This window comes from Protopterus annectens, chromosome 7.part1, assembly GCF_019279795.1.
Source record: "Protopterus annectens isolate FY-2018-M chromosome 7.part1, PAN1.0, whole genome shotgun sequence".
In the NCBI taxonomy this organism is placed as follows: domain Eukaryota; kingdom Metazoa; phylum Chordata; order Ceratodontiformes; family Protopteridae; genus Protopterus; species Protopterus annectens.
This window is the reverse complement of record NC_056740.1, coordinates 525,105,393-525,132,520: the sequence shown is the minus strand read 5'-3', so window position 1 is coordinate 525,132,520 and position 27,128 is coordinate 525,105,393. Positions and strand designations below refer to the sequence as shown.

The following is a 27,128-nucleotide window of genomic DNA, read 5'->3' as shown; positions in this document are numbered from 1 at the left end:
CTAACCCAGTTAGAGACATCATAGTAACCGCTAAAATCCTCTACCAGGAGGATTTATACAAGCAAATGGAAACGTTTCTCTTATTGGGCTAAGGCCAAGAATATTGATCCTTTTACTGCCCCTGTTCAGGCAGTCCTGGACTTCTTAGCAGAGATTTTTCATGCAGGCTCCTCTTCTTCCACAGTCAGAGTTCAATTGGCTGCTATTTCCAATTTTCATGTCGGGATAGCAGATCATAATATTATGTCCCATAGGCTCTGCAGGGCCTTCTTGAAAGGAATTTTCCTACTAAAGCCTCCAATCAGGAATCCTCCTCCTCAGTGGGATCTAAATTTAGTGCTGACATCCTTAATTCTTCCCCCCTTCGAGCCAGCTGTTTCTTGTTCCCTGAAATATCTTTCTTGGAAAACTTTATTCCTAGTGGCTATTACATCGGCCAGGAGGGTGTCTGAACTTCATGCTCTTTCGGTTCGACCCCCCTATTTGGTTTTTCACAAAGACAGAGTATCTTTGAGAACTAACCCAACCTTTTTGCCTAAGGTCGCTTCAAAGAACAATTTGAATCAATCCATTGATCTCCCTGTATTTTTCCCCAACTATTCAGATAGAGCTGAACAAAAGCTACATTATCTTGATGTCCACCGTCAACTTAGATATTATTTGGACAGAACAAAAAAATTTAGAAAATCTGATCAACTTTTTGTTTCCTATGCGGATAATAAAAAAGGCCTTCCTGTTTCTAAAGTGACTTTGTCTAGATGGCTTTCTTCAGTCATCTCTGAAATTTATCTGCTCAGGGGAAAACAGCTGTGCTCAAAACCTAAAGCACATTCAACTAGGAGCTTAGCTACTTCTACAGCCTTTCAAGCTAGACTTCCTTTAGACACTATTTGTGCAGCGCCACTTGGGCCACTCCTCACACTTTTGTTTCCCATTACAAATTGGACTTGGCCTCCAGGGACAGAGCCAGTTTTGGCTCTACAGTCCTCAAGAGTTTGTTCCATTGAGTCACCCAGGATAGAGGTGCTAGGACGGTCCCATCAAGCAAGAATGAAGGCGAGATTGGCAACTTAACATTAAGAAGTTATGTACCTACCATAACGTTCCATGTTAGTTGTCTTCTCTGCCTTCTTTCTTCGACCCTCCCTCCTTCCCCCTGGCCTGGACAGACCTTGTTATAAGAAACTGTTATGCTGAAGACCATTCAAACCTGGTCCTCCTTCCATCTGTAAGTTTTCTTTCTTCCTTTTGGGAAGTATTTTATGCTTGGTGCTATTGCCCTTTGTCATCAAACGAGATCTGGGTACTTACCGCCTTGCATCATGGGATATGGGGCTGCCTCGAGCTGGTAAAAGTGACTCTCGAGCTTAGCAAGTGCCGAGTCGGAGCCGAGGGATCGGCTCCGAACCCATCAAGCAAGAAAGAAGGCGAGAGAAGACAACTAACATGGAACGTTATGGTAGGTACATAACTTCTTATTATATGATCTATAGGAAATATATAAAAATTAAACAGAATCAAATATCATGATATAAAGCAGATTAAAATTCAAATACATTAAATAAAATATACTGTAGCATTATTTAGATTAATTTCAGAAACATTGTGTGTTAGTACTTCTGTGTAGCACCTCTAGTTCTCACTTCTGTGTGTTCATAGGTTCACAGGTATATACAAGGCTCATAAGCTTAGCCGTACAATCCAACCCAATTGTGTCCCTATGTATCATGGCCATTTATTAGGAGGATTATGTTAACTAGGAAGTTTCTAGGGGTTATGTCTGTGGGTGGGGGGATGTAGTAGTTTGAGCATTACCGTCTGCCTCTGTCTTATCAGAAGCATGGGGGCCAGACCCAGGTGAATTTCCGATTTCCCATTTTTTGGTCAAGGTTATGTTTAAATAGTGTTAGGAATGGACTCTGCTTCACATGAATGGTGAGCCTGTTTCAGAGCATGGGGATCCTCTGAGACACACATCTGTCTCACAGGCATGTCTTATTTATGTCACAAGCAAAATGTAAATCCTTGGATCTAGTGGTTCTGATGCTGTTCATTTTGCAGATGTGCAGAAGTTCCATCAGAGCTGGAACTGAGGATGTTTTGTAGACCAGGCATAGATCACCTGCAGAAGTCAAAGCATAGAAGTACAGCTTTAAGGCAATCCATATAGGACAGCGTGTTTATACCCTGGATTTCTCATCATAAGGAGCTTTTGTGGGCATTCCAAGTATTGCATACGTCTAGTCAGGTACATGCCAAAGGGGTTATTATACTTGATGATTGGTCTGATAAGGGCTGAATAGAATGACACTATGAATTCATTGGACCTTGGTGCCATGCCCTTACTTATAAGATGGACTTCCTAGAATGATTTTCTTTTTACCTTGGCCACATGTTGATCAAAGGCCAGATTACTGTCTACATATGTTCCCAGATACCCAACTACTAGGTCAACTCTCAGGGGTGTCTTATCAATGGAATAATTAGCCTAGGCAGGGTAGCAATTTTTCCAAAAGGCACCATAATGCATTTCTTAGTCGTGAGTTTGTCCCTGACTTTGGCATCAGTCATTTATCTGTGTTACACCCTGTTGTAAGATGTTTGTGTCATGGGGGAATCTAATTTGCAGTCATTTATGAAATTGATCAGCAAGGGCCCTTCACATTAGCCTTTACCTGTGAGAAGTAGCGGCCAAATAGAAACAGTCCCAAATTGAAGCCCTGAGGTACCCCACTGGTGACTGGTCTCTTAGTGGAGGTGGTCTTACCAATCCTGACTTCCTGTGTCCTGTCTGTGAACCAGCTGGCAATCCAGTGAGTTATGTAGGGGTTTATACCCAGTTCAGTGAGTTTGTCAACAATACCTGAGTCGGGTATTGCACTAAATACCATTGCTAGGTCCAGGTAGGTGGTGTGCACCATTTTCCCTTACCCATTGCCTTGGTGACATTCTCAAAGAAGTCCACCAGGTTTAGTAGGCATGACCCTCCTTTGACAAAGCCATACTGGGTTTGGTCTAGTGTCTGAAGGTTGCCTGTGTTTCCGTTGATCATTCCCATGATAATTTGTTTCATGGATTGCATATTAGATTAGTCAGACTAATATGATGTTCCAGCCTTGTAAAGTGGAATAACCATTGCAGTCCTCCATTCTCTGTTTTGAGGCTATAGTTGAAAAGTGAATAAAGCTGTAATGCTAGGTCATATTTCAAGCTATTTAGGAGGCATCCAGGGATATTGTTAGGGCCCATTGAAGCAGTGTCTTGGCCTTAGTGAGTGCTGCCAGGACCTGCTCCCTGTTAAAAGTTGGGGGGTATGTTAGTAGGTATTTCAAGGGGGGAATGGGGGGAGAAACTTAAGCTGAATTTGTCAGCCAACAAATTCTGTGTGTAGCTATGCTCAGTGACGGTGGCACCATTGACCACCAGTTCAGCACACTGATGTGTACTGCTTTTGACGTTTTAGACATAGCTATAGAAGGCTTTGTGGTTATCTTTAGCCTGTGAGGCTATCTTGACCTGCGTAATTGACCTTGTTGGACTTAATTAGTCCTCTTAGTTCCTGGTTAGTTTAATTAGAGAGCGTCTATCATTATGAGAGTTGCTGTTCTGGATTTTAGCCATAACTTTTTTGCTGCTGTTATATACCCTATTAAGGTTAGGATTAAACCAGTGTGGTTTGTTTTTGCAGTTTGTTTTTGGCATACTTCTAGTAAGTACAGCAGCCTCTATACAGCCATGTAGATGGTTGCACAGGGTCTCTGTGAACAATTCTGCGTAGGTTGCTGTGAATTCAGGGTTGGGAGGGGCATTGAATTTGAACAAACTATTGCTTAATAGAATGTAGTTTGCTTTAGAATAGTTTCTAAATGTTAAAGGGTATATTGGGTTACAGAGATGATTTTTATTTCGAAGCAGACAGCTTTGTGGTCCAACCTCACCAGTGAGGATATGACACCGGGAAGGGGGGTAGGGAGTAGGGAGAAGGGTGTACATTATTCTCCCATATTAGTGAGTACCAGGTCTATCATATTTGAACTTATGCTGGGTGTGCGCACTATCTGGTCAAGGGTATTTATGTTCATAAATTCCAAGAATCATTGTGCCTGTAAGTATGAGGCAATGTTTTCCCAGTTTAGAGAAGAGTTAGTCTCCCATGAATAGGGTATTTGGTTTAATGGTGAGTGTGCAGTAGGTCTAGGCATGAGTTATGGGTTTCTAGGGACATAGAGGGTGACCTATAGCTTGCTAGAATAGGGTATGGGAATTCTTCTGTGGTGATTTGCACGTGGATAAATTCCAGAGCATTGTCCTGTTTAACCAACATAGAATTATGCTTATTGCTAATATAGATAGAGATTCCCCCACCTTTTGTCCCTCTCTGTGCAGCTGATGGTCTAAATGTATGGAAGGCACTGAAGCTTTGCCCTGCCAGAGTACTTTATGTGGATTTAAACCATGTCTTTGTAACAGCACAGATGTCAATATTCTGCAGAGAGCTTGTAGGGTGTGGAGTTTCTTGTTTAAGCTCCTAGCACTGAGCAGCAAAAACATTTACAATTCTTGTTTTTGTGTGAATGCATGTGTCTCTGTCACACACATTCTAGATATTTTAACTGATGGGTTAAGGTGAGATTTCTGGTGATACATGTTTTTGTGCTAATATTTATTTATTGATTGATTTATTGCATTTAACATATACAAGTTTGCAGAAGACTTTCACACTTTGAGATGATACCCACATTTATTCTAATTCTTTTAAAACATTGTACTTGAAGGCATTAGAACTCCTGGTACCACCTGTTCCAGATAATGCAAAAGCTAGATTGAAAGCACATGTCAGACGTGGGACTGCATTTTGTGAGCTGGAGTTATATGTAGAAGGTAAGAATTTTGCTGGAGAGCAGTCATTTATTTATATGTAAACCTGTTGCCTCAGTTAATTGTAGAAATGAAAATACTGCATTTTGAGTATCACTGTTGCTGTGGTTTTGAGAAAATGTAACAATTTCATCATTTTTTTAAATGTACAGCCTATATGTCCTTAATCTGAATATTTATACCTTGACTATGTCAACTATACTGCAATAAAAATGTAACAGGAAGCAGTGTGTCATATGCAAAATAAAATGCTGCCTTGTTTTTCCTGTGGTAAGGTGGATGATTCTCTTCATCTAGATTAAGGTGAGCTTTTGAAATCCCTTGTGTCAAACTGAAACATAATCACTTAAAAGGGCTTACCATATGCTTCCTAGATTAGCTAATGATGCAAACAAGAGCAATAACAGTGCAAGGTATTAGCACACTGACCTTGACTTAAACTGTCTCATGGGTTTAAGGCTTATAGCCATGCATAAGCTACTGTGCAATGTCCCAGGCATTTTGTTAATATTGGCATCCACTGTGAACATAAAAGAGGGCTCAGAACTTCTAATGACCTACTTTTGATTACTTAGAATACATTAAGGATGCTAGAAAAACATGGATTCATTGTAGCTGTGACATTGGTCTGTACCATGCTTTCTTGCCTCGGGGATAGCAAAAGCCTTTTTTAGTTGCAAACAAAAGGGTCAAAGAGCACATCTTGAAAAAATCAATATATTTACATGTCTAGTGTTATCTAGTCTCATGTCTTTTTAGCTAGTGCTCTTGGGCACTGTTTTGTTATAGTCTCTTCATCTAATGCATGAGATGCTATGTTGTATCAAGATTGTACACAATGTTCATATTTTTGTATGAACTAACTTTAAGTTTTTACGCTACTTACATTTTGAGTGCTAGTACTGCATCCATTCATCCATCCATAACCCCTTTTTCCTATTTTTGCTGATGGGGTCGGCAAACCACCTCAGAAGTGACAATCATCTAGAGCCAGTGTTCATACTGCTGAGTGGCTAGCCTGGTTCAATTCTTCTTCCATTCCGCGCATACACATGCACACCTAAGGCCAGTTTAGATTGTCCAATCCACCTCCTGCATGTCTTTGAAATGTAGGAGGAAACTGGAGCACCCAGAGAAAACCCACTCAAATACAGGGAGGGGGATATGCAGACTCTGCATAGAAGGCACCCAGCCAAGAATCAAACTATAAAATATCTTGCTGTGAGGCAACAACACTACCTGATGAGACACAGTCCCTCCCCGTGTTAGTACTGTATATATATATATATGTATATATATATATATATATATATATATATATATATATATATATATATATTATAGTACCTGGTGCAGTTTGTTTATCTACCATACCTCTCAGCTGTCCAGATTTTTGTAAAATGTCCATATTTTTTAGCTCATGTTTTTGGTCGCTTCCTCATAAAATATGTGGCTTTCTGGTAAACTATTGAGAAATTAAGTCACTAAATAATGACAGACTTTTGAGTTTCAGATTTCATATCCTTTAGAAAATGCAAGCTAACACAAAACATTTGATTCTAGCAACTTTCTATATTTATAAGAGCAATATTTAAAATGTGTCGCTAATTTTGGGCCTTTGTTCCCTTATTATTTTTGGCTTTGTCCAGATTTCTTGTGCCAAGGGGTTGAGGGTATGCCTTGGACTCAAGGGTATATGCACACTTTTCAAACTGTAAAAAATAAATATTAAGACCTCTGAAATTCCAGAAATTTTTGAATTGTTACTACTGCAATAAAGTCTCTCAAGCTTTAAATACTGGTCAACAAAGAATACAAGTAGAATCAGTGTTCGTTGCTGTCACATGCTGAAAGCACACATGCATTGCCACCCTTACATACGTAAAGATTTATAGGGTGCATTCAGTGCAGGGAAGTAAAGTGCCCTGTGGATATACATTACTTAAGTATTACTAATATTACTAACTCCTAGGTTGCCATTACAACTAAAGAAAAGGCATGTTGGCACTGCAATTATTTCCAGTTTTCAGCTGAATTTTGACCAGGTAGTGGCAGACCTGCTGCATTGCCCTCTGGACTTGAAGACTCAGAATTCAGTCAAATGCTTCTCGATATGTGCAAGTGATATTTAGCATTAATACACATGGAGAGAGAGGGAGTGGGGGAGGGAAGGAGGGAGAGAGACAGCTTTAGGCATGGAGTGATGCCTGTTTGTGTTACTGCTGACTTGCATTCATTCAGTGAGAAGGGTGCCAGAGGTCCAGTCAAGCCAGGGTAGGGTAGAGTACAGTAGAGAAGCCAGGGGCCTGCCCTTTCTTTCCACTGAGGAGAGAAGAATTTAACATGGTCCCCCACTCCCATTATGTAGGTCAGGGGATACTAAACTGGTCCCTCTGCAAACTGGGTATTTGTTAAGAACTGCATTACAAAGATGGTAATCGCAGAGGTAATACCGGTCGTTAGAGTTTGAGAAATGTGACGTAAACTCGTGAGTACATAAACCTGCCTAGCTCTGAAAGTTGGACCTATCATCTCAAGAGCTTATAATTAAGGGTATGGCATCCAGGTCTAGGGAGATCATCATGCCGCTTTATTCACCCCTCATCTGATCCATCACTGAATGTAACATCCCCTTCAGTGTGTACCTGACCAGACATGTGCAACAACTAGAATGCCCAAAGAGGTTCATCAGAAAAAGAATACAGGGCATAAACAAAATGTCCTGTGCATGCCATCTCAAAGCTCTTTCTCTGTACTGTGTTTTCAAGAGACCGTCATACAAGGCATCCTTAGACCTCACTCTGATGGACCTTTTGCATATTCTCAAGATGAACAGTGTCATAATTATTAGATCCAAGGACTTAAATTTTGCTTATGATACAAGTGGGACATGTTGGAAGGACAGGTATGTGTCTCAGAGAATTCCCATTCTCTGGAACAGGCTTCCCATCCATGTGTAGCAAATCCTTCCCTAACCCTATTCAAGCATAACCTGGACCAGCGGATGGGAAATTGGAAATTCACCCTTTCTCTGGCACCTATGTATTTGATGAACAGAGGCAGTAGTTAAATCATGCCCTAGTTAACATATACCCCCTAAAAATACAGTAACTTCATAGGTTTATACTAGGCTATCTGCCCTAAGGCATTTATAAGCCTAGCCCAAAGTTTTGTGGCTTACGCCACCCCTTATGTTAAAAAATACTGTGCCCATTAGTTTGTTGTGCCTCTGTCCAGCAGTGACACAGAGATGATTCCCGGGGTAAACCTACGATCTCCCATCCACCGGTCAAGATTTCTCTTGAACAGAGCCAGCGAGGTGCTCTGCCTCACATGGACTGGGATTCTATTCCACAGCATAGGGAGTCTCTGGGTGACAAATCTATCCCTCCAGCATGTCCTATTTATATCCGTGCTAAGGTTTAAGTCACTTGCTCTAGTGGATCTGGTAGATTTGGATTTTTGAGGTGGAGCATGTCCATTAATTCCGGGTTGGACATGGCCTTGTATGTCAGGCACAGGTCACCTCTGAGCAGGCGGTATGCGACTGAATAGAGCTGGAGTTTCTTCAGTCTGGCAGCATATGACAGATTTTGGAGTCCCTTTATCCTTTTGGTGAGGAACTTTTGGGGTCTCTCCAATTGCTGCAGGTGTCGGGTGAGATACATCCCGAATGGGGCATTGTACTCGATCATTGGTCTTATAAGTGAAGAGTACAGGGGAACAATGACCTCACTTGATCTGGATGTGAATCCCTTCATGATCAGGTGGGCAATGTAGAAGGTCTTTCTAACCACTTTAGCAATGTGAGTGTCAAAAGAAAGGCCACTGCCAACCTGGGTCCCCAGGTCCCTGATAACCTCTTCTGTGCTTAATGGATTGCCACCTATATGGTAGCTTGGGGTTACCTTGTTTTTCCCGAAGGGTATGACTATACATTTTTTGGCATTTAACTTCAGGCCATGGCTCTGGCACCAGTTATCAGTTTCCGTGAGACCCCTCTGAAGGATATCTGTGTCCGATGTACTTTCCACTATGGCGCCCAGTTTGCAGTCATCTGCAAACTTTGTCAGCCATAGTCCTCCTATGTTTGCCTGTACTTCTGAGAAGTAGATGCCGAACAACTGGGGGCCAAGGACTGAGCCCTGTGGGACCCCACTTGTGACCGGATTGGAGTCTGACATGGCGCCAGCAACTCTAACCCTGTGGGTTCTGTCCTTTAGCCAGTTTGCAACCCATCTTGTGACATATGGGTTTACATTTAAGCTGGTAAGTTTCTCTATAAAACCCGAGTGGGGTATTGTGTCGAAAGCTTTTGCAAGGTCAAGGTAGGCTGTATGGACTGCTTTTCCCTCATCAATGGCCTTGGTGACGGTTTTGAAGAAGTTGACCAAGTTCAAAAGGCATGATCTGCCCTTGACAAAGCCAAACTGGGTCGGGTCCAATGTCTGCAAGTCCCCTATGTCTTTGTTTATGAGTTCCATTATGATCCTCTCCATAGCTTTGCAGACCAGGCTTGTTAAGCTTATGGGGCGGTAATTTCCAGGGTCCGTAGAGGTACCGCCTTTGTGGAGTGGGACCACAGTTGCCGTACGCCACTCCTTGGGCACGTATTCTGTGGTAAGGCTAAGATTAAACAGCTGCCTTATATGCGGGTTTAGTTCCTCGTTGAGTTCATGTAGCACACAGCCGGGGACACCATCCAGTCCCATTGATGCTGTGTTTTTAGCTTTAGAGAGAGCAGCTTTCACCTGCGCATTAGAGATGTCTGGGAGGCTACACTCCGCTGGGATAGTTATTTCTCCTTTTGGGGGGGAGAGGGGGGTGAAGTTTGCACTGAACCTGTCTGCCAGTATGTTGGCAATGTCTGTGGGTTCAGTGATTTTTGTATCATTTTGGACTAATTCTGCGCATATCTGGGAGTTTCCACCCAGGTTTCTAACATAGCTGAAGAAGGCCTTATGATTGTCTTTTGAATCTATTGCAATTTTTCTCTCAAATTTGGCCTTGGATGATTTTATGAGTTATCGTATTTTTTTACTAATAATGATCAAGGGTGTCTTCTCTTTTATGGATTTTGCTCTATCATGTAACAGATTTCTCCTCTTATTGTAAAGTTTGTTTATGGCGGGGTCCACCAGACTGGACGTTTGCCCTTGGTGGAAAGAGTCTTGGTTTTATTAGGGATTGCCTGATCCATGCAGTCCTGGAGGTGTTCGTAGAAGGCATTTGTAAGGGCTTCCGCAGCTTGGGTTGTGGTTTCCACTGGCTCGGGGGTCTTGAAGGATACCACACCAGTCTTGAGTAGTGTGAAGTTTGCTTTAGAGAAGTTCTTCACTGTGGTCTTTTTTGTTTGGGGTGGGGCGATGTGGATTTCCAGTGAGATAAGTTTGTGATCTGATCTCACCAATGAGAGATATACTTCCGGTGTGGAGCATTTTGTCCCCATGTTTGTGATGATGAGATCTAGTATATTTTCTCCTCTTGTGGGAACGGTGACTAGTTGTTCCATGGCATTTGAATTTATGAACTCCAGGAACCTTTGGGCTAGAAAGTTGGGGCTTGAGTAATGTTCCCAGTCTATATTCGTGTAGTTGAAGTCACCCAATATAATGGTGTTTGGAGATACATTTATACCCCCCAGTGTCTTCAGGAAGGCTGTGTGGGGTTCCTGAGTTTGAGAGGGTGGCCTGTAGCATGCTACAAATTGTAGAGCAGTTTTGCCTATGGTTAATTGCACCTGGATGGTTTCCGATGCTTCATGCGTTGCCACCAACCTGGAGGTGTGGGTATCCTTGATGAATATGGATACACCCCCTCCTTTTGTGGTGTGGTCCGGGTTTTGGGGCCGGAACACATGATATGAGGTAAAACCTGATAGTGCCGGGGTGCTCTCAGGAGCCTTGAACCAGGTTTCAGTCACAGCACAGACATCGATGTTCTCCATACTGAGAAGGGCCTCGAGAGCGTGCATTTTGAGATTTAGACTTCTGGCATTGAGCAGCATTACCCTTAGTTTCTTCCCATTTTTGTTTTCTAGGGTGGTAGGTTTAGAATTTGAGCCTTGCCTAAAAAAGGCACTATGGGGGTGGCAAGAGCCTTAGCCAATATCCGGAATCCCAGGGGTGACAGGTGTAAGCCATCACTTGCGAAGCAGCGTGGCTAGTCAAGCATGTCATCCCAGGCAGACAGACACTGGATCCCCTTTGAATGACACCAGAAATTAAGCCAATTGTTAAAGCTGATCATCTTGTCTCTATGTTGTGGCATCATTCTTGGTGAGGGAAGGATACTGCTCAGGGTCAGGGTCATACCTGCCTGGGCTACATAATCAGAGAGCTCCTCTATGTCTCTTTTCATGTAGTCTAGGGAGGTACGTCTCAGGTCGTTCACACCAGCATGGACAATGACTGTGTCATATTTGTACTTGCTGTGGAGTGACCCGAGTGCTTGTGTTATGTGGCAGATTCTAGCGCCCGATAGGCAGCTTACTGTGACTCTCTCCTTGTTCAGCCTGGTGAGTGGGACGTCAGTGTGTCTGACTATGGAGTCACCTATGACAAGTATGTTTGGTGTTGTATTTGGCCTTAAGGGCAGTGACTGCTTTGCACACTGATTTTGTGGTTTATGTGTTGCCTGTGGTGTGTCATGAGGGCTGTGTGGCTAGTCTTGTAAAGGCCCCAGTGGTCATTAGCATTTTATATACCTATGAACTTATAAAAATAAGTAGAACTAGCTTACAAAGGGTTACTGGAAGTACAAAATGGATGATTCAAGACTTGAGAATACTACTAAATAACAAGAATAAGCTGCTTAGCAGATTAAAGTTTAATATCCGAATCAACATTTGAGTCACACGAATTAAAAATAAAACATTAAGACAGAAGTAACAGATTCTGAAATGAAGTTTTGTGGATAAGACCAAAAATGGAACTTGTTAAAACAAAAACTAACAAACTTTGAGTACATTTGGAAAAAGCTTGAAACTAAAGCTCCAAAGATTACATCTGTAGAATGTGAGGGTTAAAAACTCTTGACTGAGTTGAAGTTGCTGATATGTTTAAACAGTTTTTGAAAGAATTCTGCCTTATATATTAAGGCAGGGCTATAAGGGTAGAGTATGACACATGCAATTATACATTTAACCTAATAAGGTAAAAAAGGTTCTTCAAATCCTTATTAATACATTTGCAAGTTTAAACAATATGTCTTTTAAGCAGGTCAGCAAACTTAGATAAACTAGCTGATCCACTGGCCCACATGTTTATTAAATCTCTGGCCTTTCTGATACCCGAAAATTGTGCTTAGTAACCCCCCATAAAATGATGTAGATCATTGTCGTCATCCTTTGTGATAGTTCAAGTGTTATTTAAAAAATAGTCTTAGAAATATTAGTGGTATAGTGGTACAGTCGTTAGTGTTTCTGCTTCTTGGTGCTTGGTTCTCCAGTCTGATTCTTGGCTTAGGATACATTCTTTGCAGAATCTGCACATTCTCCCTGTATTAACATGGCCTTTCTCTGGGTCATAGCTCTCAACCTTCCATCTCCAAAATGAGGAACAAATGGGCAAAATGTGGAACACAATACTAATGGCTTACTAACAACTTCAACTAGGAAGGTTATAGGATAGTTAAAATATGCTGGTTTTACTTATAAAGAAGATCTTTTAGGTTCATAGGTAGGTACTAGGTTATCTGCCCGAAGGCATTTTTAAGCCTAGCCAGAGTGTGTCGGCTTTCGCCGCCCCATTGATTAATTAACTGGGCCTCTGTCAAGCAGAGCCATTGAAGTGATCCCAGGGGTGTATTTTCTGTTACCCATCTACTCGTCAAGGCTTCTCTTGAAGAGTGTTAGTGAGGGGCTCTGCCTAATGTAGTTAGAAATTTTGTTCCAAAGCATGGGGAGTCTCTTTGACAGGAATCTATCCCACCAGCATGTTCTATTTATTGTTGTGGTGAGGTTTAGCTCACTAGAGCATGTGGCTCGCAGTGACTTGGATTTCTTTAAGTGGAGCATGTCCATCAATTCTGAGTTGGACATGGCTTTGTAATTCAGGCAGAGATCACCTCTGAGTAAGCGATATGCCACTGAGTACAGCTGGAGTTTTTTCAGTCGGGCTGCATAAGACATATGTTTGAGGCCTGTAATCCCCTTGGTGAAGTGTTTTGTGGTCTTTCCAGCTGTTGGAAGTGTCTTGTGAGGTACATCCCAAATGGGGCATTGTACTGTATGATGGGTCTGATGAGTAGAGGGGAACTATAACCTCTTTATTTCTAGATGCAAACCCCTTAGTAATTAGATGGGCCACATAGAAGGATTTCCTAACTACTTTGGCAATATGATTGTCAAAGGAGAGATTACTATCTACCTGGGTCCCCAGATCTCTTATTACCTCTTCTGTATTAAGGGGGCTGCCGCCTATGTGGTAATTCGTGGGTGTTTTGTTTTTCCCAAACGGGATGACTATGCATTTTTTGGCATTTAGCTTGAGGCCATGACTTTGACACCAGGTGTCTGTCTCAGTAAGGCCTTTTTGAAGGATGTCCATGTCAGCCGGAGAGTCAGTTATGGCTCCCAGTTTGCAGTCATCAGCGAACTTGGTTAGCCATAGTCCTCCTGTGTTTGCCTGTACTTCTGAGAAATATATGCCGAACAGTAGGGGTCTCAGAACCGAGCCTTGTGGGACACCACTTGTGACTGGTTTAGAGTTGGACCTGGAGCACGCTATTCTTACCGTGCGAGTTCTGTCTGTAAGCCAGTTGGCAACCCATCTTGTGACGTAGGGTTTTATGTTCAGGTTGGTGAGTTTTTCTATAATACTTGAGTGAGGAATGGTGTCGAACGCCTTGGCGAGATCAAGGTAGGCTGTGTGAACCAACTTTCCCTCATCTATGGCCTTGGTGGCTGTCTCGAAGAAGTCAACCAGGTTTAGTAGGCATGATCTGCCCTTAACAAAGCCGAACTGGGTTGGGTCAAGTGTTTGGAGGTTCCCAATGTCTTTGTTAATGAGTTCCATGATGATGCACTCCATAGCCTTGCAGACCAGGCTAGTCAGGCTTATGAGGTGATAGTTACCAGGGTCAGTTGTGCCCCCTCCTTTGTGGAGCGGAATAACCGTTGCTGTGTGCCATTCTATGGGCATGTAGCCTGAGGAGAGGCTGAGGTTGAATAGCGTGTTTAGGTGGGGGGGGGGGGGGTAGTTTGTTCTGTAGTTCGTGCAAGACGTAGCCTGGGACACCATCTGGCCCCATTGATGCTGTGTTTTTGGCTTTTGAAAGGGCTGTTTTCAGCTGTGCTTCTGTGATTTCCGGGACACTACAATTTCCGGTATTGTTGAGGGCCCTTTTGAAGGTGAGAGGGAGGTGAAGTTTGCACTGAATCTATCTGCCAGGATGTTGGTAGTATCAGTAGGTTCAGTATATTTTGTGCTATTTTGCACTAACTCAGAGCATATCTGCGAGTTGTCACTTAGATTTTTGACATAGCTAAAGAAGGCTTTGTGGTTATCTTTCGAATCCTTGGCTATTTTTCTTTCGAAGTTAGCCTTGGATGATTTTATGAGGGACCTTAGTTTCTTACTGATACTGATCAGGGATGTCTTTCCTTCTTGGGATTTGCTTTTTTTCTGAACTAGTTTCCTCCTTCTGTTGTATAACCTGTTTATGGCAGAGGTCCACCAGACTGGTTTCCTTCTCTTAGGGGAGTGAGTCTTGGTCTTGCTAGGGATGGCACGATCCATGCATCCTTGTATGTGCTCATAGAGTGCAATTGTAAAAGATTCTGCATCTTGGGCAGTGTTATCCTTTAGTGTGGGGGCTGTGAAACTTACCACCTCTGCCTTAGGTAAGGTGAAGTTTGCTTTAGAAAGGTTTTTTACTGTGGTTTCCTTGGTTGGGGGTGGTGGTGGGGTGTGGACATCCAGGGTGATTAGTTGGTCTGATCTAACCAGTGACAGGTTGACCTCCTATAAGAAACACCTGTCGCCCATGTTGGTGATGACCAGGTCCAATATGTTGTGGCCTCTGGTAGGGGAGTTTACCAGCTGATCCAGGGCATTTGAGTTGATAAATTCCAGGAAGCGCTGAACCTGGGAGTTTATACTCAAGTAGTTTTCCCAGTTAATGGTAGGGTAATTGAAATCGCCCAATATCAGGGTGTTTGGCAGGACCTTCATGTTTTCCAGTGTCTCCAGAAAGGCAGAGTGGTGGTCCTGGGTCATGGAGGGTGATCTGTAGCAGGCCACAATTTGCATTGCAGATTTGCCTGATGTTAGTTGCACATGAATGATCTGAGAGGTATCATGCTGCACCACTAATCTGGAAGTGTGAGTATCCTTGATGAATATGGATACACCCCCTCCTTTTGTGTGTCGGTCCGTGTTCTGTTGCCGAAATGTGTGGCATGAGTTGTAGCCTAGTAGTGCTGGGGTGTTCTCTGGAGCCTTGAACCAGGTTTCAGTTACTGCGCAGATGTCCACATTCTCTATACTTAGGAGTGTTTCAAGCGCATGCATTTTGAGATTTAAACTCCTGCCGTTGAGTAGCATAACGCTCATTTTTTTACTTGTGCTGTTTACGGTGGTGGGTTTGAATTTTGAGCCTTGCCTAAAAAAGGCACTATGGGGGCAGCAAGAGCCTTGGCCAGTATTCGAAAGCCAAGGGTGACAGGTACAAGCCATCTCTTGCGAAGCAACGTGGCTTGTCGAGCATGTCATCCCAGGCTGACAGACACTGGATTCCCTTTGAATGACACCAGAAGCTTAACCAATTGTTGAAACTGATCATTTTTTCTTTATACTGAGGTATCATTCTTGGTGAGGGCAGGATGCTACTCAGGGTCAGGGTCATACCCGCCTGGGCTACATGATCAGAGAGCTCTTCCATGTCTCTTTTCATGTAGTCCAGGGAGGTACAGTTCAGGTCATTCACACCAACATGAACAATGACAGAGTCACATTTGTACTTGTTCTGGCGTGACCTGAGTGCTTGTGTTATGTGGAGAATTCTGGCTTCTGATAGGCAGCTAACAGTAACCTTCTCCTTGTCCAGCCTAGTGAGTGGGGCATCAGTGTGCCTGACTATTGAGTCACCTATTACTAGTGTGTTAGGTATGTTATTTTGCCTTAAGGGCTGTGATTGTGCGGCACATTGATTTTGTGTTTTATGTGTTGTCTGGTTTGTGACGGGAAGTGCAGGTTTTGTGGGTGCCTGCTTTGGAGCTCTCTGATGCTTTTTCAGGTTTTTATTTAGAGCCTCCGAGTATGATTTTGTGTATTAATGTGTATTTTTTGCCAGTGCTGGTTTACTAGTTCTATGTGAGGTTGGAGGTGTGGTGCAAGTGTTAACCTTCTCCTCATGACCGTCTGTTCCAGTCTTGGGTGGAGAGACCTTAGCCTCCAGTTTGGCTGTATAATTGCATCTCTTGCATGTGTTAGTGTTTTGTGGTAGGAGGCGAGGGCTGTCTATGTACATGAGGCAGTTGTAACATTGCCTCAGGATACCCAGATTCACCAGCTGGACTGGAGAGTACACCTGAAGTTGCCCTTTGGTCATGCCGAATGAATTAATGTAATTAATTTCTATTTACAATGGATTTCACTTAGAAAATTCCTAACACTTAATGTGTGACAGAGTCTTTCAATGTGGAACTTTGAGGAACTTCGAGGAACGTGAACTTTTTAAGACCCCAAATGAGGTATGTTCCTTGTAATGAGGTACACTTGAGAGGCATGCTCTGGGTGCTTCTGTTTCATGTCACATTCCAAAGATATGCTGTAGATGAACTAACAATTCTCTGATGTGTGTGTATGTGTGTGTGTGTGCGTGTGTGTGTGCGCGCATTGTGTATGCGCGCGTGTGTGTGTGCACATGTGTGTGTGTGCGTGCGTGTGTGTCCTGCAGTACATTGCCAGCTCATCTTTTCTTCCTTTTGCCCACTGAATGTCAAGATGGGCTCCACCTGCACTGTGACCCATAATTAAATTAAGCAGATAACTAGAGAATGAATGAATGAATCTTAAAAATGCTAAAAAATGGCTTCCAAGATAAATGTATCCGATCCATTTTAGCATGGCTTTGAGTAAAGCAGATTGTGAGTGACAGGTTGCCTAACAGTGCCAAGACAATAATATATCTGAAAATTACTGAACCTACACACATTGCCAACATACTGGCTGACAGGTTCAGTGCAAACTTCTCCCCCCCTCCCCCCGAAAAGGAGAGATATCTATTCCAGAGGATTGTAGCCCCCCAAACATCTCCAACGCCCAGGTGAGAACTGCCCTCACTAAGGCAAAAAACACAGCATCCATGGGACCGGATGGTGTCCCCGGCTGTGTGCTTCACGAACTCAACGAGGAATTAAACCCACAGTTAGGACAGCTGTTTAATCTTAGCCTTACCTCAGGATACGTACCCAAGGAGTGGCGCACGGCGACTGTGGTCCCACTTCATAAGGGCGGTGCCTCCACAGACCCTGGAAATTACCGCCCCATTAGCTTGACAAGCTTGATTCGGAGCCAGCCTCCTAGCCTGGTTTCGGAGCCGATAGGAAAAGTCTCTCGGTCCCCTTCTGTTTCCTCCAGGTCCTCCAGGCTTTCAGACTCGGATGTAGATAGGGTGGTCCAGAGGCTCCTCCAGTCACCTGTCTTATCCAAATTATTTTCGGCTCCAGCCCAGTCGGCCCTGGAGCCAGCCCCTTCGATATCGTTTCTTCCTCCTCCGACAACCTTGGTGTCGGAGTCGGAGTTCGTAGTCTCGGGTGAAGTCCTTGAGGCGGTCCCGAGACCCACTGCTAGGTTTCGGTTCTCGGGTGTCCTCAGCCGGGCCCGAGGGGGACTCATCGGGGCTTCTGGTTTCGGCCCCGAGTCTCCCTCTTGGTGCCTCGGCTAGGGGAACCCCGACACCGGTCATGGTCTCGGGGACGGGCCCCTCCTCAGATTCTGGTGGGCCCACCTTCGAGGCTATGAGGAGTGCGCTGGCCAAGTCTCTAGTGAGTTCACCCGAGTCTGCGACTCCTTCCCTAGACATGGCAGCTAGAGCTTCTGGTGCCCCCCTGTCTTTGGACAGCGCGGCTCCTAGGCCTGAGGATTCCTCCTTGTGTGGTCCCCTTTTTTCCGAGGAGCCTTCAGAGTTCGTGCCTGAGGAGCCCCCCAGGGATAAATTGTGCAAGAGGAAGCACATAGACTCCCCAGATGAGTCTGGCACCTCGGACACCGACCTCGATGATGTGGAGGGGTCCCCCAAGTTGTCCTCTGACGATGTCTCGTTCTCCGATATCCTGGAGATCTTGAGACAGAGGAACGACTGGCCATCCAAAACCCCTTCCGTGGAGGAGTCGGTCTTCCTCAAGGCCTTTGGAGCCCAACCCTCCACCTCCTGGGTGTCTCCACCCTTCGATGAGTTACTGGACCTTATTTGTCGAAGGGTGTGGGAACACCCTGATTCTGTGGAGCCAGTTCCTTCTCGCCCCAACAAGTTTTAATCCGCACCCCCTGGCAAGGAGTTTCTAGCCAAGGGAGTTCCGGTTGACGCTATGGTGGTGGCGTCTGCCACCCAGCAAGATGTGGCAGAGGCATCTACTTCTATCCATCCTCCTAACAAGGAGTCCAGGAGCATGGATAGGTACAGGAAGCGTACCCTGACTTCAGCAACCTTTACCCTGCAGTCACTGAATTATTTATGTCATTTTACTTGGCTCCAAAGGGATCTCATAAAGGAGTTGGGAGATTCCCTGTCGGGTAACGTGCCTGAGGCATTGACGCAGTCTGTCAATGCCCAGCTGTCTACCCTTTCGTCCATTGTTAACTCGTCCATGAGGCTCATATTGTATGTAGGTGAAGGGGCGGGTAGGGCAGCGAGTTCGGGCTTAGCCCTTAGGAGGCAGGCCTGGATGCGCTTGTGTCACTTTGCGGAGGCATTCAAGTCTTCCTTCACTGACATTCCATTCTATGGGTCCTCTCTCTTTGGACCCAAGGTGAAAGACACACTCACTAGATGTGAGCAGGAGGGTAAGACTTTGTCTGCCGTTGGGGCCCGTTTTTCGCTTCCCTCGAGACCTTACCCCAAGGCTCAGAGGGGAGGAAAGATGTGGGTCAGAAAGTCCCAAAAGTCTTTCCCTGCCCATCAGAGTGACCCCCCCCAGAGGCAGGGGGGAGATTATTCTGGAAGACGTCGCTCCAGAGGCGGCGGAGGCCCCCGCAACTCAGGAGACCGCAAATCCTTTCGTGGTTCCTCCGTCCAGCGTCCCTGAGGGACTGCCCGACTGTGCGTCTCCGGAGCCAGTCGGGGGTCGATTCTCGATGCATCCAAGGGCCTGGGGTTCCATCACTCAGGATCAGTAGGTGCTTCGTATCATCACCGGAGGTTACACCATTCCCTTTATCCATCCCCCTCCACCCACAAGGAAAATCCCGGATGTGCCACCCAGTCAACGGGATCAAGCAGCCATAGAGGTTGCAAAGCTGCTCAGAAAGGGAGTCATCCAGCCAGTCCCCGCAGACCAGACCGGATTACGAACTTACTCAAAGTTCTTTTTGGTGCTGAAAAGAACAAGGCACTTGAGACCCATTCTGGACCTCAGCCACCTAAACCGCTTCGTAAAGAAGTCCAAGTTCCGGATGGTCATGTTGCAATCCATTTTCCCTTTGCTGGAAAAAGGAGTATGGATGTGCTCCATCGATCTCAAGGACGCCTATTATCACATCAAGATAAACAGGGCGTCCAGGATACATTTACGCTTCTGACTAGGAGTCAGTCACTTCCAGTTCTGAGCCCTGCCCTTTGGTCTCACCACAGCCCCCAGGGTGTTTACCAAATGTCTGGCAGTGGTGACGGCTTACCTGAGACGTCTGGGATTCCAGATGTTTCCGTATCTAGACGATTGGCTCCTCACCGCCCCCACCAGGCATCTTCTTATTCAAGCCGTCAGTGCTACCATTGAATTGGGTCATCTATTAGGAATTACATTCAACTGGGAAAAGTCTGTATTGCTGCCATCACAGCATGTTGCCTTTATAGGCAGAGAGCTAGACTCTGTTGAGATGCGAGCATTCCTTCCATCAGAGTGGATAAAGATACTACAGGGCCAAATCCTATCCTTACTACCCCAAAGCAAAGCCCCTGCCAGGATGGTCCTTCAGCTTTTGGGGTCGATGGCGGCTGCCATTCTTCTGGTCCTTCTGGCAAGATTGCACATGCGAATTCTCCAATGGCTCCTGTCGACCCAGTGGTCGTACCAAGATCTGCCCTTGTCCTACCTGATTCTCATTACGGAAACCTGCCGGCGAGATCTTCATTGGTGGCTCCACTCCCCCAACCTGAACCAGGGGCGACTCTTCTTCCCCCACTCCCCCATTGCTACAGTGACCATGGACGCCACCCAGATAGGGTGGGGGGGGCATTATCTGGACAGGACGGTTCAAGGCACGTGGCAAGATCATGAAAACCACTTACATATCAGTGTCCTGGAAATGAGGGCAGTGCTTCTAGCATTGCAGGCACTTCACAGCTCTCTTCCCAAGGGTACCATCGCAATCTTCTCAGACAATATGGTGGTAGTATGGTACCCGAACAAGCAGGGAGGAACCAGGTCTTATCCTCTTTGCAGAGAAGCCATGAGAGTTTGGAACTGGGCGATTGCTTCCCAGAGATTTCTACTGGCAACACACATTCCGGGGAAGTCCAGTGTGATAGTAGACAGGCTGAGCAGAGTTATTCTGATGCCTCACGAGTGGTTCCTGAACGACAGAGTAGCGGCTCGGATATTCTCCAAGTGGGGGCTTCCCTGTTGCGACCTGTTCACCAGCCCCTGGAACGCGAAGTGCAGCAATTTCTTCTCCCTGATTCCACCCCAGGGGGAGTCGCCCAGGGATGCTCTAGTCCACAATTGGCCCCCCGGTCTGCTCTACGCCTTCCCTCCAGTCCCACTACTACCAAAGGTGATTCAGAAGGCGATCTGCTTGGGAAGCAACATGATTTTGATCGCACCACACTGGCCCCGCCAAGTTTGGTTTCCTTTACTTCGGAAGTATGCAGTGAAGGATTCTTGGATTTTGGACCCAGTTCCAGACCTCCTGACTCTTCAGTCAGGTCAGGTCCATCCATCACTGCAAACTCTCAAGCTAACGGCTTGGCTGCTCCACTTCCGACCTTAGTCAGATAGCATATTCTTTCGTCTGACGTGGTCTGGATTCTGTCTTCTTCTCACAGAGCTTCCACTAAGGAGATATATTCTAATAAATGGAAGAGGTTTGCCATTTGGGCCCAGCAGCACAACCTTGACCCTCTGACAGCCCCAGTGTCTGCAGTATTAGATTTTTTGGCAACTCTTTTTAACAGGGTTCCGCTGTCTCCACGCTTAAAGTCCAATTGGCAGCGATTTCTAATTATCATGTTGCCTTTGAGCCTTCACTCATGAGTCATAAGTTGTGTAAGGCCTTTCTTAAGGGAGCTTGGTTGCTTCGCCCACCGGTGTCGCAACCTGTTTTGCCATGGGATTTGAAATATAGTTTTGGGAGCCTTGACGTCTCATCCCTTCGAGCCGGCGGCCACTTGTGAGAAAAAGTTCTTATCTTGGAAGACTGCCTTCTTGGTAGCTATTACTTCAGCCAGAAGAGTTTCGGAGCTTCAAGCCCTCTCTGTTAAGCCCCCTTATCTGATCTTTCACAAGGATAGAGCATCTCTAAGACTAAACCCGTCTTTTCTTCCGAAGGTTTCTTCTACTCTTTGTCTGCATCAATCTATAGAGCTACCAGTTTTCTTTCCAAAATTTTCCAACAAGGCAGAATACAGACTTCATCAGTTGGATGTGCATAGACAACTGAGGTTTTACTTGGATAGGACACAGCAGCAAAGGAAATCAGACCAGTTGTTTGTGGCCTTTGCAGACAACAGGATTGGCAAACCAGTAACTAAGACCACTATTGCTAGGTGGATTAGGGATTGTGTTTCATTTATTTATGCATCAACAGGAAGGGACCTTCCATTTCCAGTTAGGGCGCATTCTACTAGGGCTATGGCAACTTCAGTGGCCTTTCACGCCAGACTGTCGGTGGATGAGATATGTGTAGTGGCCACTTGGGCTTCTCCACATACTTTTATTTCTCATTACAAATTGGACGTGGCCTCTAGAGGTCGGGCGTCCTTTGGTTCCACAGTGCTCAGGAGTGTTTTCCAGTGAGCCTCCCAGGATCTAGGTGCTAGGGACGCTGTCCCATCAGTCATGAATGTAGGCAAGATAGGATCGCATTACATCTTTTAGTTATGTACTTACCATAACGATAGATGTATGTGATCCATCTCGCCTACATTCTTGCATCTCGCCTCCTTCCCCCTACCTGTTGGATCTGGAGGAAACACTATTGTACAGTTGGAGTGGTCCACGTGAGTGAGTGGTGGTGGGCAAACAAGATCTGGGGGTTTGGGCGTGGTGCATCCTGGCATAAGGGAGTTGGCCCAGCCAATGAGAGACTTCGTGCTAGTGTATCGGCCGAGTCGGAGCCGATTCTCTGCTCCGAGCCCATCAGTCATGAATGTAGGTGAGATGGATCACATACATCTATCGTTATGGTAAGTGCATAACTAAAAGTTTCCCACCTTTCTAAGCTAGTATAGTCCAGTTTTCAGGTCAGTGCTGAATTCAGGGCTGTGTTACAAATCTATGTGTTTGCCCATACCTTACTTGGATAGAAGGAAGTTTCTCTGTCCACCTGTGGGAGAGGGGAGCTTTGAGCAACCTATCTGTCCCTGGAGGAGTGGTTTCAACCCAGAAATTAGTAATTTATTGGCCATTTTGGGCTAATTTCTATCTCTTTCATTTCCCTGCTGTAAATACCGCTTGGCCCGGTTTTGCGTGCCGGGCAGCGCTGGTTAGCTAGGGTATAACTCTTCCTGGCTCCACAAAGTCTCCTCTTCAGTTTTTCCCTTGGAACTAGACAAACTTTCAACTTAAGCACTCAAGCCATTCATTTCTCAGCCCAGCACTTGCTCAAAACTCATAGCAACACTTAGAAACCCTAGTACTAGACCCTCCTATACTGTACAGAAGGACAAGGCTCTCTATTCGACCTTACCAGCCATTCAGTAAAACAGTTCACTGTACCTATTCAGGCATGCCCAAAGGGCAGTGGCAGGTGTACTCTCCAGTCCAACTGGTGAATCCTGGCATTTTGAGGCAATGTTAAAACTGCCTCATGTACACAGACAACCCTCTCCTCCTACCACCAAACACTAATACATGCGAGAGATGCAATTATACAGCCAAACTGGAGGCTAAACTCTCTCAACCCAAGAATGGACCAGACAGTCAAGGGGAGAAGGGAAATACTTGCATCACACCACCAGTCTCACATAGACCCATTAAACTAGCACCAGCAAAACAACACACACAAATACACGAAAACATACTCGGGGGCTCTAAATAAAAATCTACAAAAGCAAAAGAGACCTCCAAAGCAAACATCCAAGCAACCTCCACCCCCCCCCCCAACACAAACCATGAAACACATACATCACAAAACCAGTGTGCCATGCAATCACAGTCCTTAAGGCAAAATAACGTACCCAGCATAGTAGTAATAGGTGACTCTATAGTCAGGCACACTGACTTCCCACTCACTAGACTGAATAAGGAGAAGGTTACTGTTAGCTGCCTGTTGGTTGCCAGGATCCGTCACATAACACAAGCACTCAGGTCACTCCAGAACAAGTACAAATACGACTCTGTCATTGTCCTTGTTGCTGTGAATGACCTGAGCCATACCTGCCTGGACTACATGAAGAGAGACATGGAAGAGCTCTCTGATTATGTAGCCCAGGCCGGTATGACCCTGACCCTGAGTAGCATCCTGCCCTCACCAAGAATGATACAACGGTATAAAGAAAAAATTATTAATTTAAACAATTGGCTAAGTTTCTGGTGTCATTCAAAGTGGATCCAGTGTCTGTCCACCTGGGATGACATGCTCGACAAGCCACGCTGCTTCGCTTGAGACGGCTTGCACCTGTCACCCTTAGGCTTTCGAATACTGGCCAAGGCTCTTGCCACCCCCATAGTGCCTTTTTTAGGCAAGGCTCAAAAGACAAACTCACCACCGTAAATAGCACAAGTAACAAAAAATTGAGGGTAATGCTACTCTATGCCAGAAGTCTAAACCTTAAAATGCACGCACTCGAGGCACTCCTCAGTATGGAGAAAATCAATATATGTGCAGTAACAGAAACCTGGTTTAAGGCTTCAGAGAGTACCCCAGCACTACCAGGCTACAACTCATACCATACATTTCAGCCACAGAACCCGGCCCGAAATACAAAAGGTGGGGGCGTATCCATATTCATCAAGGATACCCACACCTCCAGGTTAGTGGCACAGCACGATGCTTCAGAGATCATCCACATGCAACTAACAACGGACAAAACTGCAATTCAAATTGTAGTTTGCTACAGATCACCCACCATGTCCCAGGTCCCCATTCCATGTTTCTGGAAACACTGGGAAACATAAAGGCCCTACCAAACACCCTAATATTGGGTGATTTCAATTACCCAAACATTAACTGGGAGAACTACTCAAGTACTAACTCCCTTGCCCAACATTTCTTAGAATTTATAAACTCAAATGCCATGGATCAACTAATCAACACTCCCACCAGAGGTGACAACATATTGGACCTGGTCATCACCAATATGGGCGACCGGTGTTCCACACCGGAGGTCAACCCCTCACTGGTTAAATCTGACCATAAACGGTTACATCTAACCATAAACAAATCACTTTGGATATCCACATTCTGCCCCCACCCCCGGACAAGGAAACCACCATGAAAAACTTTTCAAAAGCAAACTTCACGTTACTTAAGACCAAGGTGGAAAGTTTCAAAGCCGCCATGCTAAAGGATAGCACTGTCCAAGCTGCAAAATCCTTTACTAATGCATTCTACGGACACCTACAAGAATGCATGGATCATGCTATCCCAAGCAAAATCAAGACTCACTCCTCCAAGAAAAGGAAACCAGTCTGGTGGACTCCTGCCATAAACAAGCTATACAATAGAAGGAGGAAACTAGTACAGAAAAGAGTAAAATCCCAAGAAGGGAAGACATCCCTGATCAGTATCAGCAAGAAACTACGATCCCTCATAAAATCATCCAAGGCGAACTTCGAAAGAAAAATTGCCAAGGACTCCAAAGATTACCACAAGGCATTCTTTAGCTATGTCAAGAATCTAAGTGGCAATGCTCAGATCTGCTCAGAGTTAGTGCATAATGGCTCAAAATACACTGAACCGACCAATATCGCCAACATCTTGGCAGACAGATTCAATGCAAACTTCACCCCACTCTCACCTCCAGAAGGGCCCATAACCATACCAGAAGAATGTAGAGCCCCTGAAATCAGACACTCTGGTTAAAACAGCCCTCTCTAAAGCTAAAAACGCAGCATCAGTGGGACCAGACGGTGTCCCAGGCTGCGTCCTACATGAGCTCAAAGACTAACCCCTCACCTAAACACACTGTTCAAACTCAGCCTCTCCACAGGCTACGTACCCATAGAGTGGTGCACAGCAGCGGTTATTCCACTCCACAAAGGTGGAGCCACAAGAGGCCCTGGGAACTATCGCCCTATAAGCCTGGCTAGCTTGGTCTGCAAGGCTATGGAGCGCATCATTGTGGAACTCGTTAACAGAGACATTGGGAACCTCCAAACACTGGACCCTACCCAGTTCGGCTTTGTTAAGGGCAGATCATGCCTCCTAAACCTGGTGGACTTCTTTGAGACGGTTACCAAAGCTATAGATGAGGGAAAGGTGGTACACACAGCCTACCTTGACCTCGCAAAGGCCTTCCACACCATTCCCCATTCTGGTATTATAGACAAGCTCACCAGCCTGAACATAAACCCCTACGTCACAAGATGGGTAGCCAACTGGCTCATGGACAGAACCCACATGGTGAGAGTTGTGGGAGCTAGGTCTGACTCTAAACCGGTTACAAGTGGCGTTCCCCAGGGCTCAGTCCTAGGACCCCTCCTGTTCGGCATATGCTTTTCAGAGATACATGCAAGCACAGGAGGACTATGGCTGACCAAGTTCACAGACGACTGCAAACTAGGGGCTATATTTGACTCTCCAGCTGACACAGACATCCTCCAAAAGGGTCTCACTGAGACTGATACTTGGTGTCAAAATCATGGCCTCAAGCTAAATGCCAAAAAAGTGCATAGTCACCCCCTTTGGAAAAAACAAATTACCCACAAGCTACCACATAGGTGGTAGTCTCCTAAATATGGAAGACTTAATAAGGAATCTGGGGACCCAAGTAGATAGTAATCTCTCCTTTGATAATCACATTGCCAAAGTGGTTAGAAAATCCTTGTGCGTGGCCCACCTAATCACAAAAGGGTTCGCATCCAGATCAAAAGAGGTCATTGTGCCCCTGCACTCATCACTTATCACTTATCAGACCCATCTTAGAGTACAATGCCCCATTTGGGATGTACCTTTCAAGACACCTGCAACAGTTGGGGAGACCACAGAAGTACCTCACCAAGAGGATCACTGGCCTCAAACAGATGCCCTATGCAGCTCAACTGAAGAAACTCCAGCTGTACTCAGTTGCATACCGCCTACTCAGAGGTGACCTCTGCCTGACATACAAGGCCATGTCCAACCCAGAATTGATGGACATGCTCCACCTAAAGAAAACCTTATCCCCTTGAGCCACACGCTCTTGGGATCTAAACCTTACCACAACAATAAATAGGACATGCTGGAGGGATAGATTCCTGTCCCAGAGACTTCCCATGTTTTGGAATAAGATTCCAATCTACATTAGGCGGAGCTCCTTGCTAACATTCAAGTGAAACCTTGACGAGTGGATGGGAAACGGAAAGTTTACACCAGGGATCACTTCAGTGGTTCTGCTGGACAGAGGCACAGGGAACTAATCTAAGGGGTTGGCGAAAGCCAACACATTCTGGCTTGGCTTATAAATGCCTTCGGGCAGATAGCCTAGAACCTGTCTATGAACCAGTGCTTTACAATCAATGGGGGAAGGCTTTTACTCCAGAATGTTTCTGGTTCCAAAGAAAAAGCTGTCTTGGAGGCCAGTTCTAGATCTTTCCTTTCCCATCCTGTTTGTGAAAGTACCAAAATTCCAAATGTTGACCATTCAGACTCTGTTATTTGTCATTCCTCTTTTCAGGTTTATGGTAACATTAGATCAAAAGGATGCATATCACATCCCCATAGGCA

The 27,128-nt window shown here is 45.2% G+C and overlaps 1 protein-coding gene across 3 annotated transcripts in view; it reads left to right on the top strand.

Annotated features, from left to right (window-relative positions):
- The window catches only part of DNAAF4 (dynein axonemal assembly factor 4), a 1,080,792-nt gene that overhangs the window by 973,227 nt on the left and 80,437 nt on the right, over window positions 1-27,128 (top strand). For all 3 annotated transcript variants that reach the window (XM_044078961.1, XM_044078960.1, XM_044078962.1), the window contains one exon: window positions 4,776-4,881. In XM_044078961.1, coding sequence (XP_043934896.1) covers window positions 4,776-4,881 — 106 coding nt within the window. The remainder of the gene's footprint in view (window positions 1-4,775; window positions 4,882-27,128) is intronic.